Genomic DNA, 21,740 nt, shown 5'->3' on the forward strand with positions numbered 1-21,740 from the left:
GTGGACCTCCCCTGTAGATTGGTCCAGGCTGAAGTTGATGGTGGGGTGGAAGCTGTTGAAATCGTGGTGGAATTTTTCCAGAGAGTCTCCTTCCCATGGGTCCAGATGATGAAGATGTCATCAATGTAGCATAGATAGAGAAGGGGCGTGAGTGGACGAGAGCTGAGGAAGCGTTGTTCCAGGTCGGCCATAAAAATATTGGCATATTGTGGGGCCATGCGGGTGCCCACAGGAAAACATCAAAAAAGAGCTCTCCAACCTGGAGACTCATTAATAACCAAACTTCCATACAAACGGACTTCACTAAAATAAGACAGGAGATCTACATTACTCACTTCACCTCTCTACAAAGGAAAAAGGATTGTAAGCTGTCTAAATTCCTACCTGCCACATGGGGCCACAACTATGGTACCCCTAACCCACCCAGCAATATCGTCAATCTATCCAACTACACACTCAGCCCAGAAGAAAAGTCTGTCCTATCTCGGGGACTCTCTTTCTGCCCTGCCACCCCCACCAACATGTTACAGTTTTGCAGCGATCTGGAAGCCTACTTTCACCGTCTCTGACTCAAAGAATACTTTCAGGACAACACTGAACAGCGCACTGATACACAGGTACCCTCCCACCAACAGCACAAGAAGAAGAACTCCATATGGACTCCTCCTGAGGGTCGAAATGACAGTCTGGACCTATACATTGAATGCTTCCGTCGACGTGCACAGGCAGAAATTGTGGAAAAACATCGCTTGCCTCATAACCTAAGTCGTGCAGAACGCAATGCCATCCACAGCCTCAGAAATCATCCAGATATTATCATCAAAGAGGCTGATAAAGTAGGTGCTGTTGTCATCATGAACAGGTCTGGCTACCAAAAGGAGGCTGCCAGACAAATCTCCAATACCAGATTCTACAGGCCACTTCCCTCAGATCCCACTGAGGAATACACTAAGAAACTGTACCATCTACTCAGGACACTCCCTACACTAACACTGGAACAAATCAACATACCCTTAGAGCCCCGACCAGGGTTATTCTATCTACTACCCAAGATCCACAAACCCGGAAATCCTGGACGCCCCATCATCTCGGGCATTGGCACTCGCACTGAAGGACTGTCTGGATATGTGGACTCACTACGCAGACCCTATGCCACCAGCACTCCCAGCTATCTCCGCGACACCACTGATTTCCTGAGGAAACTACAATACATGGATGACCTTCCAGAAAACACCATTCTAGCCACCATGGATGCAGAGGCTCTCTACACAAACATCCCACACACAGATGGAATACAAGCTGTCAGGAATACAGCTGATGATGCCACAGCACAGTTGGTTGCTGAGCTCTGTGCCTTTATCCTCACACACAACTATTTCAAATTTGATGACAATATATATCTCCAGATCAGTGGCACCACACCGGTTCATTCACCTGCACGTCCACCAATGTAATATATGCCATCATATGCCAGCAATGCCCCTCTGCTATGTACATCGGCCAGACTGGACAGTCTCTACGGAAAAGGATAAATGGACACAAATCCGATATTAGGAATGGCAATATACAAAAACCTGCAGGAGAACACTTCAACCTCCCTGGCCACACTATAGCAGACCTTAAGGTGGCCATCCTGCAGCAGAAAAACTTCAGGACCAGACTTCAAAGAGAAACTGCCGAGCTTCAGTTCATCTGCAAATTTGACACCATCAGCTCAGGATTAAACAGAGACTGTGAATGGCTTGCCAACGACAAAACCAGTTTCTCCTCCCTTGGTTTTCACACCTCAACTGCTAGAACAGGGCCTCAACCTCCCTGATTGAACTAACCTCGTTATCTCTAGCTTGCTTTTTTATATATACCTGCCCCTGGAAATTTCCACTACATGCATCTGACAAAGTGGGTATTCACCCACAAAGACTCATGCTCCTAAACGTCTGTTAGTCTATAAGGTGCCACAGGATTCTTTGGTGCTTTTACAGATCCAGACTAACACGGCTACCCCTCTGATACTGTTCAGTCTAGGTCCCCCTGCAACTGTTTGCTTTCCCCAACGCACAGAACCCCAGTACAGCCCTGAACCCATCAGTCCTGCACTCATTCCCCTCACTCACCATGTCTTCGCTGCTGTGGGTTCTCTCTGCTCTGTTTGGTTTGTGGAAAGTATGCTACAGTGAGACTGTAAACTCCTTCACTGTGATTTATACACAATGCTGTCTCTCAGTTAAATATTTCAATTTTTGTCTTTCTAATAACAGTGTCCTTGACTACTACTACTCTACTGGCTGTATCAGACACTGCTGAGAAACTAAAAAACCTGAGGAAGAAGCCACGGAAAAGCAAAGAAGATATGGTGAAAGCAATTATGAATCAGTCTGCCAGAGAGAGTAAGAAACTGCAGGACTGGAGAGAAAAAATGCAGCAATGGAGGGAAACAGAAAGCAGGAGAACGTGCTTTTCTTCTTAGCCAGTGCCTAAGCAGCTGATAAGCCTTCTGGCTCGCCAAACGGACTGTATCCAGTCACTTGTAGCCATGCAGGCAGAGCACTACTGTGCCACCCCCGCCCCCCATCCATCCCAAAGCTCTTTCACTTGTGCCCCAGTGTCAGCTCCAAACCCCCTTCCCCAGCATCCAGGTTCTTACCACCACTAGCTGCCCCCAACACCTGTATGTTCACCTGCCAGCCCTGAGAACTATGACCCTTATCCTCTGCACTCAACCCCCATCACCATGCAGTATTTTCATCCTGAAGTGCAGCAGTCATTGCACAGCACTCCAGACAGGACATATTCAAACCTATGACTGTACAGTTCACCACCCCACCCCCCTGCCCTTTAAAGTTCCCAAAATGTTGTGTGTCTGTCAATAAAGTTATTTTCTTTTCAATAAATGAATTCTTGGCTTTGAAAACAGTCTTTATTATTGCAGAAAGTGAAAGATACCATAGCCCAGGAAAAAAACAGGCACTGCAAATCATTTTAGGAAAAACAGATTCCTGTCAACAGTGTAACCACTGCACTTCACTGCCATGCAAGGCACTAAACATTACTGTTGGCTTTCAGCCTCAAACTCCTCCCTCAAGGCATCCCTAATCCTTGTAGCCCTGTGCTGGGCCTCTCTAGTAGCCCTGCTCTCCGGCTGTGCAACTTCAGCCTCCAGGCGTTGAACCTCGGAGGTCCATTCCTGACTGAATGTTTCACCGTTGCCTTCACAAATATTATGGAGGGTACAGCATGCGGATATAACCACAGGGATGCTGCTTTTCCCCAAGTCTAGCTTCCTATAAAGAGATCTCCAGCGCCTTTTAAACGGCCAAAAGCACACTCCACAGTCATTCTGCACCGGCTCAGCCTGTAGTTGAACCAGTCCTTGCTCCTGTCAAGCTTCCCTGTATATGGTTTCCTGAGCCAAGGCATTAACAGGTAAGCAGGGTCTCCAAGGATCACAATGGGCATTTCAACATCCCCCACCATGATCTTCTGGTCTGGGGAAAAAAGTCCCGGCCTGTAGCTTCCTGAACAGGCCACTGTTCCGAAAGATGCGTGCATCATGCACCTTTTCCAGCCTGTATAAATGTCAATGAAATGCCCACGGTGATCCACAAGCGCCTGGAGAACCATAGAGAAATACCCCTTCCGATTAATGTACTCGGGTGCTAGGTGGGGTGGTGCCAGAATAGGAATATGGGTCCCATCTATCGCCTCTCCACAGTTAGGGAAACCCATTTGTGCAAAACCATCCAGAATGTCCTGCACATTTCCCAGAGTCACGGTTCTTCTTAGCAGGATGCGATTAATGGCCCTGCAAACTTGCATCAACACAATGCCAATGGTCGACTTTCCCACTCCAAACTGGTTCGCGACCGATCGGTAGCTGTCTGGAGTTGCCAGCTTCCAGATTGCAATAGCCACCTGCTTCTCCACTGGCAGGGCAGCTCTCAATCTCGTGTCTTTGCGCTGCAGGGTGGGGGCGAGCTCCTCAGAGTCCCATGAAAGTGGCTTTTCTCATCCGAAAGTTCTGCAGCCACTGCTCGTCATCCCAGACTTCCATGACAATGTGATCCCACCACTCAGTGCTTGTTTCCCGAGCCCAAAAGCAGCGTTCCACGGTGCTGAGCATTTCCGTTACTGCCACAAGCAATTTAGTGTCATATGCGTCAGGCGACTCGATATCATTGTCTGACTCCTCACTGTCACTTTGGAGCTGAAGGAATAGCTCAACTGCCAAACGTGATGTGCTGGCGACACTCATCAGCAAAGTCCTCAGCAGCTCGGGCTCCATTTCCCACAGAAATCACGCTGCACAGAGACTCACAATGGTGCCAAACATGGATGGGGAAACAGTGACTGCTGGGATGTGAAGCGATGCACTACGGGGTGTTGGGACAGGAATGACCCGCACCCTTCCGTCCCCTTCCCACAACCCACGGCGCCAAAATGGGACGAAGTGCCCTGTGGGATAGCTGCCCACAATGCACCACTTCCAACTACACTGCAAATGTGGCCGCACTGCAGCGCAGGTAGCTGTCAATGTGGCCACACTGCAGCGCTTTCCCTACACAGCTGTACGAACACAGCTGTAACTCCCAGCACTGCACATCTCCAAGTGTAGCCAAGGCCTGGGAAAAAACAGTCTCAGGTAAAAGGAGGACTTCCCACCTAGGCCCTCTAAGACAGTGGTTCTTAACTAGGGGTACACACATCCCTGGGGGTATGCAAAGGTCTTCCAGGGAGTACGTCAACTCATCTAGATATTTGCCTAGTTTTACAACAGGCTACATAAAAAGCACTAGCAAAGTCAGTACAAACTAAAATTTTATACAGACAATGACTTGTTTACACTGCTCTATATACTGAAATATAAGTACAATTTTTGCATTCCTACTGATTGTTTTATAATTATAGGGTAAAATGAGGAAGTAAGCAATTTTTCAGTAATAGTGTGCTGTGACACTTGTATTTCTATGCCTGATTTTTGCAAGCAAGTAGATTTTAAGTGAGATGAAACTTGGGAGTACTCAAGACAAATCAGGCTCCTGAAAGGGGTACAGTAGTCTGAAAAGGTTGAGAGCCACAATTCTGAGAAAAAGCCATTGAACAATAGGCTAAAGGATGATCAGGCATTCAAAAAGAGATTGGGACTCTGAAAAAAGGTTGTTCCATGAGAGAGGGAAACAGACTTTCTGTGAAGGCAAACTGAAACCAGGTTGGGTCCCAAGAACTCTAGAGTTTGCTAAAAGAATGTAAGTTGGATTTGTTCTGCACTTATAACACAAGTAGGAAGCCCATATAACTTAGTTTGTAGTGAAGTGTATGATTGGATGAGTCTAAGCATGCAGGTAACCTGTTTCTTGTTTTAAAATCATTTTCTTGTATGTTTTGTTCCATTTACTAAATAAACCTACTTCTTTGAAGAAGGCTGTTCATCTCTGTTTAGTCCTGGTCACAGACTGCCAAAGGGAAGAGATGTAGGTATCCATTCAGACCTGCATAACAATAAATGGTTGGCCAAGATGGGGTGTTGAGCGCAGATTCCGGTCTAAGTGTGTGAAAATTGTAAAATTCCAGCCCAGACACATAGGTGCTTGAACTAGGGGCGCTGGGGGTGTGGCAGCACCTCCTGGCTTGAAGTAGTTTCTATAATATACAGGGCTTACAGTTGGGTTTAATGGCTTTCAGCACCTGCTCTGTATAAATTGTTCCAGCACACTTGCCCAGATAAGTAAAGGCAGAAGCCTGACACCTAATGGGCTACACTCAGAGAGACCAGAAAAAGGACAGAGGTTCAGATAGCCCTGAAACTATGATACATTGGTGGGATTGTGACGATGATAAGCAATATATAGTAGAAGGAAAAAATAAGAAAATTTATTTTCCTGTTTTCTTTTGGGGAAGATAATAGGAAAAGACAGAAATAAAGAGAGATCTACAGCTCGGGAAAAGTCAGCTAGTAGAATTGTGCAAAGAAAGGAACCTGAACTGTAGAGAGCTGAAAAAGACACAGCTGGTTAGCCTGGTATGATCTGATAACCAGAAAAGAAATGGCATCCCAGAACCAGATGAGGACTGGGGAGGATGACCTCGTTTGTTCAGGGCACCTGTAGATGTTAAGGAAGGCAGGCTTGAACAAACCAGGACATTATGAGGAGGACAGTGGGGTCTCAGACATTGCATGTAGCAACTGGACCCTGTCAAGATGGAGTTCTCTGAACAAGAGGAGTCTGGAGTGGGAGAACCTGCAGCATGGGAGAGAGAAGCAGGAGGGCCAGAAATGCTGGTCCTAAGCTCATGCTAGTGCAGCCTCAGGGAAGATTTAATTTAAACCCTGCTACCTATGGTCCCAAAAGGCTGTTTCCCCTTTTCTGGGATTGAGGTGGTGTTGCACCACCTGTGAATTCCTCTATTGTGAGTGAATCCTCCATTGACTGGTTTGACTGCCTTTCTGGCTTTATGCCCTGTAACAATTCAAAGCAGCCATTCTGAGATCAAAGATCTAGCCAGTTTTGTATGTGATAATCTTTGTTTAGAAATAAGCTGAAGAGTCACAAATATATAGGGTGAAATCCTGACCTATTGTGGTCTATGGCAAAACTCCAGTTGTCTTCAGTAGGGTCAAGATTTTGCTCATAGTACCTAAGAGTACTGCATGTATTAATAGCCAACCGTGTTTATTTAGAATGGTGCAATCCAGTGCAGCAAAGTAGAATATGCTAGGTTATGACATGCCACGCAGCTTTCTAATTGAACAAATGGCTTTGTTGGTTTTAGAAGTCTGCAAAATTAGCTTTGTAGAGAAACAAATGACAAATATTTCCATGCTACCTGCTGATAAAAGCAAATCACAGTTGTACTGCAGCCAGTACATTGCTTCTAAATGTAGTGAATGATGCATCTTAATTTATTTAATTGCTTAAGCTTGACAAACAGCCAATGCTAATAAATATGCACTGATATTAGTATGGTGTTTTTTGGTTTTGTTTGACTTGGAAATATAAATATTGAAGAAGAAACAAGTGGAACAGTACAGCACAGTGGCTGCCAAAATGAAATTGTATATGGCATGAGTATTTCCTCTCCTGAAATTTGTATTGTTCAGGAGCACATGCAGGACAAAAGTTGGAGAGAGAGAAATACTGTACAGGTTACAAAATCTACAGGTTAAAATCTGAATAGATTATCATAAAGATATAGGCAGTATGAAGGTTAATTCAAACAGCTTTGACGTAACAATTTTAACATGATTATTTCAGGTGAAGAGGTAAAAATACCTTTCTCAATTCTACTTGTTTGGATGCTTTTTGCCCTTTTTGGTATTTACAATACAAAGTCCAGGATGATTTGTTCTTGCTTTTTAAGATGTTTAACATCCAGAAGAGTTACAGGTGTAAATTAAGCTTTTCTTGATTAATTGATTCATTTTCCTGTAAAATATTGAAAGTATTTTGTCTTTAACAACAAAAAGCTTTACGATACATATCTGTTTTTTTTCTGTTTCTAATTTTTGATACATGTACTGAATTCTAGAGATTGGAGAACAAATTTCTAGTGTCTTTCATATATTAATTATAAATATTATAACTGATTGAAAACATCAACTTTTTGTGATAAATTCCACACATGTGAATTGCATGCATAGTATTCACAATCTGTTTTAAACATGAGGGAATTGAGGGAGAAAATTCTACTGAGGAAAAAACATCTTAATTCATAGAAATGAAAATGGTGCACAATCTTCGGTATTCCAGAGTACACAAGTTAGGCAAGATAATATCTTTTACTATACTAGAAATTGGTCCAGTAAAAGATATTACCTGACTTACCTTATCTCGATCATATCCTGGGATTAACATGACTACTACAACACTACAAACAGCTCACTATTCTAGTGAGGAGGGCCCCAATCTCTCTCAGCCTTGCGCATACACTTAATTTCAAGGATGGTGAATAATTCCCATTGATGTCAGTGGGACTACTCACATGTTTAAAGTTAAGCATGTATATAATGTTTGTAGGGTCAGGGCCTAAGAATGGAGCCTATTTCACAGATGCAGTGCATCTATAATTAGGCTAGTGGAGTAATTAAAAAGTCTAGTTATAGTATTATCCTTTATATTATATTTAAACAATTTAAGATATTGGGCTTCATCCTGCCCCTGCTGAAGTCAGTAGCTCAGAACATTTTTATTGGTGGTATGTTTTACTTTGATAACTCATGCTGTTGATATTGGGAAAGAGATTATGAGTAAATCATTATACTGTGTATTTTGTAGCTACAACATTCCAGGACGAAAACCTCATAAAAATTTCCATAGACATGAAGTCAATGAAAATGTATTGTCCTGTCATGTAAATTATTTACCCAGTTATTTACTAGCAATCATTTTTATCTAAACTAGTTATTCTGGGAACTCTTCAGATATTTTTGCTATATATCTCTCCACTGCATAATCAATATGTAAATAAATCCTATATATCTACAGTAAACCTTTTTTATTGTACACTTACATTTTTTGCAATCTGTTTTTATAACTCCTAATATTGTGTGGGGAAAAATAGGTAAGCAGGGGTGTGAAATTCTGGCATGTTAAGTCAAAACTCCAATTAACTGCAAAAGGGTCAGGGATTTCATTCCAGGTTTGTATACTGTATGGCATGTTTAGGAGAAATCCTAAATACATTTGACATGTAGAAACATTTTATTTCAAAGTATCTGCTTTTCTACAACTCAGAGTGTGAGAGAGCATGCATGTAGAATCCTGTTAATACATATAATCATAAGATATTTCTTCGTGGATGATTGATAATGGAAATATTAGTATTACATTCCACATTTTCATTTCGAAGGACAGAATGATTTTCATAGTCTGGCTTGTTTATTTTGTGAAGTTGAGTTAGTTATCTATAATAATGCTATAACTTATCTATATAGTTCCTACAGTTTTATACAATATGGTCATGCCATATGAAATGAATGCAGAGTTTGTTGCAGCAGTTATGTCAAAAAGGCAAAACCTTTCAGAACCTAATGAGATCCAAAATGTTTGGTGTGTCCATTTCTCTAGTTTTGTTCCTATGCAAGGTCAGACACGGACTAAAATAAAGTGTTTCTGTGGATTGCCTTGCCTCCTGATATTTTGGCAAGTGGACTTTCTACTAATCATATCTTACCCGATAGCCATTAGTAACCGGTCTGGATGACTAGTCATTCCTACTGCCTTTTGAAATACCACCTTTGACAATTCTACAGGTTTTAAATAGGTAGCCATGTATGTTGATGCAAGTACTTCATATTCTTTAGATCACTTCATAGGTCAATGAAAGAATTGACTGTTCCATTGACGTTTGAATAAGGTTTGAGGAATGAAGTCAATACAACTTCTAGATTTCAAATTATGTATGCATCACAAAGGTTTTAGGGGTAATTATATTGACCCTTGAAGGAACTCATTCATTAATTAGTACAGTGCTCTGGGGATATAAACTGCTTAGTATTTTTCCTGTTGTCAGCGGAAAGCAATGGAAGTGTCTCATACACGCTGCTGTTTTGATTCACAAGTTATTTTTAAAAAATAAGTTACGTTGCCTGGGCAGTGCTGCTCTCTCAGGATCATGTTAATTTGCCATTTGGGAAATTCAGATAAAGAATTGGTCTTGAAAGTCACTCTCTCTCCTTTAGTTCTGACAAGCCATGGTAGCCTAGTGGTAGCAAATGGCAAGCTCTAGCTTTTATTCTGCTTTATTCTGTTTTAGGGGGAAAAAATGGAAGAAAAACTGATAGATTTATTCACATAGCATTTTGTTTTCAGGGATCATATATAAATACTTAGATTTAGTAACCTGCAAGGATCCACCATATTTGTATGTCATTTCTGGAAATATCAACTCCTAATGAAACTAGATAGTAATGGGTCATATTGTATCAGGGATCCAGATAATAGAGCATCATTTTAATAGTGATTCAGATCTGAAGGGAGAACCCTAATTGGTTATTTTAAATACATATTTCATTAGATCATTAAAAACATGATTTACTTGAACACATCACTCTTTCCATATAGTTGTCTATAAATAAATGTACTAAGGACTCAAAGGGAGGGATAGCTCAGTGGTTTGAGCATTAGCCTGCTAAACCCAGGGTTGTGAGTTCAATCCTTGAGGGGCCATTTAGGAAACTGGGGTAAAAATCTGTCTGGGGATTGGTCCTGCTTTGAGCAGGGGGTTGGACTAGATGACCTTCTGAGGTCCCTTCCAACCCTAATCTTCTATAATTTTATGACTTATTCGAGGGATGTCAGAGTCCTTAGAGGAGTAGATGTTGTCTCAGATCATTATTTTTTAGTGGCCACCTTACAAGTTAAACTCAAAAAGATCACAAAGATGGACAAGGACAAAGAAACAGGTCAGATTCCAGATTGCACTTCACAACCATACCAGTGTTTTTAGCAGGACTGAGCTGTTGAAAGGCAGGAAGACATATGGTCAAACTGGAGGAAGATGGTAGTCAAGATATCCGAGAAAGAAGTGGGCTGCCAAAGATGGCAGAAGAAAGATTCACGAATTGCATCTGGAACATGGGCAGTTACTGACTAACAGAAAGCTAAAAATGCAAAAAAGGAACAGTGCAAGACACATGCCCAACTCTTAAAGGTAGATGGGGGGGAGGGATAGCTCAGTGGTTTGAGCATTGGCCTGCTAAACCCAGGCTTGTGAGTTCAATCCTTGAGGGAGCCATTTGGGGATTGGCTCTGCTTTGAGCAAGGGGTTGGACTAGATGATCTCTTGAGGTCCCTTCCAATCCTAATATAATCTATGAAAACATTGTGTCTATGAAAATACAAAGAAAAGGATAAAGAAGAGTTTCAGGGGAGATAGAAATGCATGGTACCAGGAGAAAACTGCAGAAGCAGCAGCACAGTGGGGAGACTTGAAGAAGCTTCATAAAACACCTAAAAGACCTGTCAGGAAGAACCAGATTCACTGGAGATAAGAACATAAGAATGGCCCTACTAGGTTAGACCAAAGGTCCATCTAGCCCAGTATCCTGTATTTAGACAGTGGCCAGTGCCAGGTGCCGCAGAGGCAGAGGTGGAAGTAAGCTAGTATGGTATGAAAGTTAGAGCCTGGACCGGCTTCCCCGGGCAGCAATTTAACGGGCCCGGAGCTCTGGCTGTTGCTACTGCCTCAGGCTCTTTAAATTTCCACTGGCTCTGGCAGCAGGGCTCTGGTGGCAATTTAAAGGGCCTGGGGCGGTATCAGCAGCCGGAGCCCCGAGCCCCATTGCTGGAGCCCTGGGGTAGTGGTGGTGGGGCACCAGCGGTGAGTTAAAGGGCCAGGGGCTCCCAGCCGCCACTACCTCAATGGGCCCTGGGCCCTTTAAATCACCAACGGCTTCGGCAGCGGGGCTCCAGTGGCAATTTAAAGGGACCAGGGCGGTAGCGGTGGCCGGAGCCCCGGGCCCTTTCAATCACCACCCGAGCCCCACTGCTAGAGCCCTGGGGTGGCGGCAGCAGCCAGGAGCCCCCAGGGCTCTGTCAGCAATTTTAAGGGCCTGGGACTCTGCTGGGGTAGCGGCAGCTGGAGCCCCAGGCCCTTTAAATGGCCTCCAAATCCTGGGGCTCTCAGCAGCCTCCACCACTACCACAGCCAGAGGGCTCCCCCCCCCCACCCCGCCCCGCTCAGGACTCCAGTGTACTGGTAAGTCCTTTAAGTCAGTTTCACCCCTACCCTGAGGGAATGAGCAGAACAGGTAATCATCAAATGATCCATCCCCTGTCGCTCATTCCCAACTTCTGGCAAACAGAAGCTAGGGACACCATTCCTGCCCATCCTGGCTAATAGCCATTGATGGACCTATCCTCCATGAATGTATCTAATTATTTTTGAACATTATGGTCTTGGCCTTCACAACATCCTCTGGCAAGGAGTTCCACAGGTTGACTGTGCATTCTGTGAAAAAATACTTCCTTTTTGTTTGTTTTAAACCTGCTGCCTATTAATTTGATTTGGTGACGCCTAGTTCTTTTGTTATGAGAAGTAGTAAACACTTCCTTATCTACTTTCTCTGCACTAGTCATGATTTTATAGACCTCAATCATATCTCCCCTTAGCCGTCTCTTTTCCAAGCTGAAAAATCCCAGTCTTATTAATCTCTTCTCATGTGGAAGCTGTTCCATACCCCTAATCATTTTTGTTGCCCTTTTCTGAATCTTTTCCAATTCCAATGCATCTTTTTTGAGATGGGGTGACCACATCTGCACACAGTATTCAAGATGTGGGAGTACCATGGATTTATATAGAGGCAACATGATATTTTCTGTCCTATTATCTATCCCCTTCTTAATTATTCCCAGCATTCTGTTTGCTTTTTTGACTGCCGCTGCACATTGAGTGGAAGTTTTCAGAGAACTATCCACAATGACTCCAAGATCTTTCTTGAGTGATAACAGACCCCATCATTTTATATGTATAGTTGGGATTATGCTTTCCAATGTGCATTACTTTGCATTTATCAACATTAAATTTCATCTGCCATTTTGTTGCCCAGTCACTCAGTTTTGAGAGATCCTTTTGCTCTTTGCAGTCTGCCTGGGTCTTAACTGTATTTAGTAATTTTATCATCTGCAAATTTTGCTTTCTCACTGTTTACCCCTTTTTCCAGATCATTTATGAATATGTTGAATAGGACTGGTCCCAGAACAGATGCCTGAGGGACACCACTATTTACCTTTCTCCATTCTGAAAACTGACTATTTATACCTACCCTTTGTTTCCTATCTTTTAACCGGTTACCAATCCATGAGAGCACCTTCCCTCTTATCCTGTGGCAGCTTATTTGCATAAGAGCCTTTGGTGAGGGACCTTGTCAAAGGCTTTCTGAAAATCTAAGTACATTATATCTACTGAATCGCCTTGGTCCACATGCTTGTTGACCCTCTCAAAGAATTCTAGTAGGTTGGTGAGGTATGATTTCCCTTTACTAAAACCATGTTGATTCTTCCTCAACAAATTATGTTCATCTATATGTCTGACAATATTGTTCTTTATTATAGTTTCAACCAGTTTGCCTGGTACTGAAGTCAGGCTTACAGGCCTGTAATTACCAGGATCACCTCTGGAGCCCTTTTTAAAAATTGGCATCATGTTAGCTATCCTCCAGTCATCTGGTACAGAAGCTGATTTAAATGATAGGTTACAGATGACAGGTAGTAGTTCTGCAATTTCACATTTGAGTTCCAGAATTCTGGGTGAATAACATCTGGTCCTGGTGACTTATTGCTGTTTAATTTATAAATTTGTTCCAAAACCTCCTCTAATGATACCTCAATCTGTGACAGTTCCTCATATCTGTCACTTAAAAAGAATGGCTCAGGTTTGGGATGCCCATCAGGAATTCTCATGGACAGAAACTACATAAAGAACAAGTCAGACAATGGAAAGAACATTTCCATGCCGAATTAACTGTCCAGAATCAATGATCATGCACATGTTCAAGAGAAATGCCAATGCTAAATTAGAAATAGAAAAGGGGCCAATAACACCCAATGAAATTAAAGCAGACATCAAAGGTCTCAAACAGGAGAAAGTTCCTTGGGTTAACAGAATTCAAGCAGAGGTACTAAAGGCAGGAGATGAAATTCTTACTGAGCAGTTACCAAGACAGCGTAATGGAATATGGATGAAAGAACAAGTGCCACAAGACTAGAAAGATGGAATTATTATGGTGTTGCCAAAAAAGGGTGATCTTACTCAGTGCACAAATTGGAGAAGTATTGTACTTTTATCAATCCTTGGCAAAGTATTGACTACTAGAATGAAGAAAGCAGTAGATGAAATATTGTATGAAAAATAGGTTGAGTTCCATCTAGGTAGAGCATATTTTGAACAGATATTCACTCTTCGACAGATCACTGAAAAAGCTACAGCTTAGCAGAGCCTCATTTTCATCAATTCTATTGACTTTAAGAAAGCGTTCCATAGTCTCTGCAGAGACACCCTGTGGAATATTGCTAGAAGCTATGAGATATCAGACAAGCTGCTCAACATAATACTTTTATATAATGGAAGTAGATATACAGTAAGATTGGATACAGGCCTGGATGAGTGGTTTGATATTATGACTGGAGTTAGACAAGGTTGTTTATCACCAATTCTCCTTGCATTAGCAATAGATTGGATGATAAAGTCATCAACAAGAAGCATAGTAAATGGTGTAAAATGGGTTAGCAGGGATGAATTAAAAGACCATGACTTTGCTGACAATATTGCTTTACTAAGCATGGAACACAATGATTGCTCTTACATCAGAGGTACAACAAGAAGCAGCAAAAATTGGACTGAAAGTAAATGCAGAGAAAACAAAGACTAGGAAGATAGGAAATGGAACAAGAGATGCAAAGGTGCATGTGGATGGAAAAGAAATGGAACAGGGTGGAAAAGTTCTGCTACCTGAGGAGTGTGATGACATTTGAAAATGGCTGCAATAAAGCCATTCATACAAGATTAGGAAAAGCAAACAGCACTTTTGGAAGGCTGAACACCATTTGATCAAAGAGAGGTCTCCCCACTAAACTGAAGACTATACCCTGCGATTGTGCTACTGTACAGAGCAGAGACTTGGCTGATGGTGGTGACTAACAGGATGAGACCAGAAGCTGCCCATCACAGATGGCTGAAGATACTATGCTTTTTATGGAAAGACAAAATAACAAATATGAGAATAGGGGCATTGACAGAACTGGACATGCTAAAAAAATTTATCAAAGAAGGAGGGCTCAGATGGTTGGGACATGTACATTGTATGGAAGATGGGAGACTTGCTGAGCAAGCATTAAATTGCATACCTACAGGAGGGAAGAAAAAGTGAGGAAGGCCAAGGAAGAGCTGGCAGAAGAGAGTGAGAGGATATTGAATAAGCTGTCTTCATCTAGGAAGAAGTACTACAACTAGTGAATAACTGTGATCATTGGAGGAAGTAGACTGCCTGATGTGTCAGCAACACAAGAGGAACTCAAGTTTAAGGTAAGTACTCATACAGGACTTGCTGTTTTTAGTGCAGTGATCCTTTTCAGGATATAGGCAGTGGAACTGAAGCAAACTTTATTCAGTCTGAAAGCCTCAGTTTTGCCTCTGGCTCAGAATTGTTTATATTTTAAAACTACTTCAGCGTGTTCAAAAATATTTTTGACAATGTTCAGAAGTTCTAGTACAAATTAGTAAATGGTACTGAAAGCTTTACAGCCCTGAAAAGGGTCACAGATTAGTGCACATAGAATTTTCACAGTGTGTGAGATTTAAACCATTTTAAACATCTCAAGTCTGTTCCTCAGGGTTCAAAACCTTTAAAGGGAAAATCAGGGACATTGGATGACAATCTAAGGTGAGGGTTGTGATTGCAGCCTATGAATGAATTCAGCCAGTGTCTGCCCAGCCAAGGGGATGACTGTTGTCCATCTTGAAGGTGTGTTCTAAGTTCCAGCAGTTGATGTGATGATCTGGCCTGATGTTCTGAAAATGCAGCATTAAAGAGAGAAAAGAAAACACAGAACCCCACCCATTCCTTCAGAGGTTCCTGTTCTGCTACCATCCCACTCATCCGCAACTACTTCTTGCCTTGAGTAGTTGTTGTTACTATGCAAAGCAACCCTAAGAGCTTGTCTACACTAGCACTTTACAGCACTGCAGGGGTGTGAAAAAACACCCCCCTGAGCATTGCAAGTTTCAGTGTTGTTAAGTGGCAGTGTAGACAGTGCATGGCTCCCACTGCTGGGAGCTATTCCCCTCGTGAAGGTGGGTTTTTATAATGCTGGGAGAGCTTTCTCCCAACACTGGTGCCACAACTACACAGCCATGTTAAAGCACTGCTGCAGCAGTGCTTTAATGTTGCTAATGAGGACATGCCTTTAGTGATTCAGCATGGTTGGAACTAGTGGAAGGATTTGAAGATAGGGAGAGGAGGATGGGCCGCTACTAAACTGAGCAGATGGTAAATTTAGATTTAAAAAAAGAGCCCTTTCTAAATAGGGATTAGCAGTGTGCATGACAATATGTAAACTATCACCTCTCTGCCAATACTCTTTAGAATAACTGGTCTTTCCTGTCCTGCATGGTAGCTTTGTGAAGCACACCCATCTGGTACTGGATGAGATGCACTTGGGATTTGAGTGTAGATTTTTAGAGGTGAAAGATTGTTGCCCAAGTCTGTGTTATCTAACCTCCTCCCCATTCTCACATAGCAAATTTTGTTGGGACAGGTAACCTTGCATTGGAACCATGAGAAAAGTCTTGTGTTATACAGGAGATTGACTGAAGTATTGCTTCCCACCATTACTAACAATACAGCAGCAGTTCTTTCACCATCTAATCTATTAACTATACACAGTTATTTGCTATCAAACAAATCAAACTACAGTACAGCTTTTGATAATCAGTGGGGAAAAAATCTGTCTCTGATTTTCAGGTAGTTTGAAGCCATACCTGGGTGATAGCAGATGCTATCTAAGAGACACAGTATTTGTTACGTTGTTCTTAGACACCTTTGTACAGGAAGTGAAAGGTGAATTTATTCTAATAAAATGGGAAGCACTCTGGATCTTCAGCTAGGATTTAAGAAACTGATTTCGTCCCTTAGCTTGTCAGAGTGGTTCTGCTGAGGACTAATATTTTTTTTGGCAAAGTCTTTGCCTGTTTCTTGATCCTGATGATGTAACTGTAGATAATTCATGCAGCTGGAGTCAGAGCAGAAGCAGCAGCAGATGAACTAGAAAAAATAAGTCACATGATAGAACACCAGGAAACAAGCTTGTAGGAAATCTTTTGGGAGGGGGTTTAAATTATTATTTTAATCCAAACACCAGATATTTCTTTGTAGAATATATCCTAATAGTACATGTGGAAAGAATTTTCTTATTTCTTGAAGGCATTACAATAAAAAAATGTTAAAACAGTGTTTAAACTAAAAACTAACAGGTTGAGGTGTGTGAATGAATTTGCAAGAAAGATCACTTATGTTTATGCCCAAGATTTACTAATATTTTAAAACAATCTGACAGAGTAAAATGTCTGCATCATTAAAATGCTAATGAAATGGGTAAACATCTGCTAAATTTATGATGATAAACATTGTCAGCAACATCTTTGTTGTGCCAGTATTCCTGCTTGTTTCATATTTGCACACAAATTTCATTGGATGATAGTGGGATTGTGTTTGACCTTTAGTGGGAATTTTGGTGCAACTTGGTGTTCCATCCTGCTTGATTGGATGACTCTCAAGTATAGAGGTTCTAGCTTTGTCACTTTTGGTCATCTCTTCCTGCTTACATTGCCAGGGATTTTTACAGGGAGGTTGGGGAGAATGAGGAGAGTCAATGGGCCTCTGTGACTTGACTGGCAGGGGTAGCAGAGGAGAGGAATTTTTTAAGTCAACTGGGGTGGGGGAAGAGTGAAAATAGTTGAACACAGGTTTACATGTGAACTGCCTTCGTTAATCAAACTGTGGGTGCATGTTTTATGTAAGTTCTGTAGAATCTCTGAATTTATCCTAGTATCCTGAAAATATTCCAAATTTAATTACTCTGACATCCCACATCATGGACTGCACAAATTGCAGTGAGGCTTCTGGTATATGTTGTGTTAAATTTGAGATCAGTAGTCAGCCAGGATGTACCAAGAAGAGCACACAGAGATATGGAAAAAATAGTGAAAACTTATTTCTATGATGAATACTCACCACAGCCTGGTTAGAAGGCATGGGAGGTCAGTTATTACAAAAACTCAGCCTTAATTTTAATTTTAAACTGAAATTATAGCTCAGTTGTAATTGAAGCAATATTTATAAGTTTGGCTAAATCAAAATATGTAAATATTAGTTTACTGAAGAATTAAATTGACAATGGCTGGAACATTACCTAATTAGAACCACAGTGTGTAATTAAATACATTGTAGCAGTGTGAATACAATACTGCATTCTGTGTATCTGATGTATGAGAATCAGCTAGTAAAAATACAATACAATCATCTTTTTGCAGCTGAGGACAAATCCTTTGGTAAATCTCTTGATGCACTATTATCCTGTTGATCTATCTTTTCATTGCAGATCTAAGGAAGAGGCTGTATGTGCATTAGACTGCTATTAGTTTTTAGCATTTATGAATTCACACGATTAAGCTCTGACCTACAGTTAATTAAGCACAATTCTTGATGAGTTTCACAAGTCTATGCAAAATATAAAATCTAATTTACTTAAAGATTTCAAACAGTATTTTAAATTTTGCAAACGGTGGGGTTGGGAAATGAGAAAATGTAGGATAATTTTATCAGGATTAGTCTTCCTCTCAAGAAGGAATGTAACCAGCCTGGTGGGACACTGCTGCAATCTTCTGTCCATCTTTTCTGTGACCCCAGGATTTACCAATGTATGAAGAGGGGAGGATTGTGGTCTGTAATTAATCTAATAAACTATAACATTACATTCTTATGCAGAGGCTGAAACTAATGTATTTACCCTCTCCTATTCAGTAGTATCTACAAAGGACCTGTCTTGAATGGCAGACTATCTAATCAACCCAGGTAGCCACAGCATCACAAAACTCAATCTGTTTCTCAAATATAGTAGAATAGATTTTAGATAGGTTCATACACACTATGCTGGTGAGATCAAAAGAAGAGGGAACAAATGCATTGTCTTTTCTGAGTGAAGTTTCACTCAGTGTCCCACTCAGAGATTCTAAATGCACTGGGTCAGATCTACTTAGCCAGCTCCTACAAACTGCCTGGCATCTCTCAGATGGGGAAAGGAGGAAGAAGGTAACTGGAGGGCTAGTCGTAGGAACAGTATTATGGAGAGGCAAAGAATCTGTTAGATGGGGGCAAAGGAAGCTAGCAGGTGGAGAAGGCAGATATCAACTGGCTGTGCTGATTGCAGGGCAATGGACGAATTGACTGGGGTTGGCTGCGTGGTAAAAGGATCAGTTGAGTTGTTGCGGGGAAGAGGATGGATTCCTGATGTTAGAGGATCAGTTGCTTGGTTAAAGATGTATGGGGAGCTGAGGATGTGATCAGTAGGATTGCATGGAAGGGTGTGATACTTTTGATTGACTTAGTGAGCTGAGAGGCTGCAGCGGCTGTGCAGCAAAGGTGATGAGTTGAGCAGTTTCAGGGGGAAAAGGGTAGGTTTGGGCAGAGACTGAATTGGCAGCGCTGAGGAGGAATAATGATGGGTAGGGACTCGGTTGACTGGAAAGCCTTGGAAGGGTTGAAGGTCAGTGCATTGTTTGTATTAAATGTTTTTAATTTACAGTATCTAGAAGTCACTTGACATATGAATTGAAGAATATTTTGCAACCCCAAACAGCAGAATGTAAATCCAGTTATTACAGATTTGCATTTGGAGCTCCAGAAATAACATTTTTAAAGTAAGGTATATAATGAAAAAAACAGTCTAATCTGGGGTGTGAATGCCCTCTGTTTCAGAAGAAGAGCAAGGGAAGGGAGCAGGGGGAGAAAGAGACATCTTCGGTGAATGAAGTTCCCTGGCAAATATGCAGAATTCCCACTGGAAAATCCAAGCAGAGATTAGGCTGAGAGTTGCCTTCTCCTGCCCTCAGGAATGGATGAGGAGAAGGGAAGTGCACAGCCAGGGAACCAGCAAAATGTGGCTATGCTGTGAACCATTCTGCAAAGAGGGAGAGCATGACCTTCTGCAGATAACTGACAAGCAATTTCTTTGTGGCTATTGGGACACCTATGCCATTAGATGGACAAATCTCCTATAATTTCTGCTGGTGCAAACCCCTTTGCTCCCCTCTCCCTGTGAGATGAGGGAGTCAGGAGCTGTATAGAAAGAAAGGATATAGGCCTGCTTTTGTATTAAATATTAATCTGTTCAGTTTTAGACAGTCATCAATTAGGAAAGATTCCACCTGTTTGAGGCCACATTTTGGCTGTGCATATTTATAAAAAGGGTTCCCATTGGCTGAACATTTGGAAAGCCTTAGTTTGGAAAGAAAGATGTAGGGTTAAATTAAGAAAATATTGTTGAAGGGTGATGTTGAGGCAAAGTAGGAAATTTGGTTTATTTTTATGCTGTATGGCTATTTAGTATAAACATGTAGTGGGCTTACTACTTATTTCTTGTCAAGTATCAGAGGGGTACCCGTGTTAGTTGGATCTGTAAAAGCAGCGAAGAGTCCTGTGGCACCTTATAGACTAACAAGACGTTTTGGAGCATGAGCTTTCATGGGTGAACACCCATTGGAGCATGAGCTTTCGTGGGTGAATACCGATGAAGTGGGTATTCATCCACGAAAGCTCATGCTCCAAGACATCTGTTAGTCTATAAGGTGCCACAGGACTCTTTGCTGCTTTTACTTATTTCTTGATTTCTTACATTTTTAATCAGTAGGCCTTTTTTTAGATTAAAAAAAAATCTGAGTCATGCTTGTGCAGCATTAAGCACATTACAGATGCCATTATAAGAGAGAAAAATGAATGCACAACACGTGTTAAAAATACCTCTGTATCCCAGCTTGCATAAATGTCCACTCTCACTGATCTCATAGGCAACCCTGAATTGCAAAAGCATCCGTTTGTAATAGGTGCCAGCCCTGCCTTTCTGGCTCATCAGAATTTTTGAGCCTTAGAAGTGTTTTTATTCTGCCTGTCCAATGTGATTTATGCACCATATGTCTCCTCTTCAGAATCTGAGCAGCTATAGGCATGGGGAAGTTTTCTGCCTCATCTAGACTGAGAAGTACGCATGTTTTAATTGTATTAACTCCTACTGAACCACTTTATCAAATGTGTGTCATGTTTATTCCTTACAAGTTGTTAGCCAGAGGTGATATTTCTCTACCTTTACAGAGTGTATGTGCGTAAAGAAAGGGCATTTTTGTCTAAGAGGGAATGATGAATTCCTATTTTTGGTTTGTTCTTGGCAGGCAGTACATGCCATACTACTACACTTCCTGCCCTTGTGCGCACACCAACTCTGATGATGCAGCCTTCACTGGATATCAAACCCTTTATGTCCTTTCCTGTGGACAGTAGTTCTGCTGTTGGACTCTTCCCAAATTTTAACACAGTAAGTAAACTTGTGTTGATGTTATTAGCTCCCTCCTCAGTCTATGCTTTCTCTGCAGATTCTAATAATCAGTACATGAAGCTTGCCTTACAACACTGTGTGTATTGGTTACATCAAACATTAGATAACCCTTTTCAACCCTTATGATAGCTAATTTCTGACATATGGAACAGTGACAGAATGAAATTCAGTATTCATTTGTATATGCCTTCCCTTTTAGCCCATCCTGTTGCATGGTTACTGTCGAGGTTCCAACAAATACAAACTATTTACTTTTGGGGATGTGGTTGACATGTAAAAAGAACACCACAATGTACAATTAGCAAGCAATAGTGGTCTTGTGTGAATGTGTGTGCACGTGGACATGCATGCATATATTGTGAAATAGAGAGACTAAAGACAATTTTAAAAAAAAATAGATCATTTTTATATTTAAGATAATAGGCAATCCTTCAGCTGATACAAATCAGCCTAAAACCATTGTAACCAATGGAGTTACTCAGACTTTCACTAATTGACTATCTGGCCTATCACTAAATGAAGAGAAGTGAAACTGAAATTGATATTTAATCAGCCAAGGTGAAAAACAATTTCTCATTAACTCATGTTTACTTTTGATTCATTTTCTGTTTACTGTGTTTTTCTTCTGAAGAATTGCACCTC

The 21,740-nt window shown here is 41.5% G+C and overlaps 1 protein-coding gene across 4 annotated transcripts in view; it reads left to right on the forward strand.

The window, feature by feature from the left end:
• The window catches only part of ZNF385B (zinc finger protein 385B), a 240,067-nt gene that overhangs the window by 134,142 nt on the left and 84,185 nt on the right, over positions 1-21,740 (forward strand). For 3 of the 4 annotated variants that reach the window (XM_030580937.1, XM_030580938.1, XM_030580940.1), the window contains one exon: positions 20,935-21,077. In XM_030580937.1, coding sequence (XP_030436797.1) covers positions 20,935-21,077 — 143 coding nt within the window. Of the gene's footprint in view, positions 1-20,730; positions 20,748-20,934; positions 21,078-21,740 lie in introns of those variants that run through there. The other variant, XM_030580941.1, reaches the window with a different exon arrangement.

This window comes from Gopherus evgoodei, chromosome 11 (assembly GCF_007399415.2).
Source record: "Gopherus evgoodei ecotype Sinaloan lineage chromosome 11, rGopEvg1_v1.p, whole genome shotgun sequence".
Classification (NCBI taxonomy): Eukaryota; Metazoa; Chordata; order Testudines; family Testudinidae; genus Gopherus; species Gopherus evgoodei.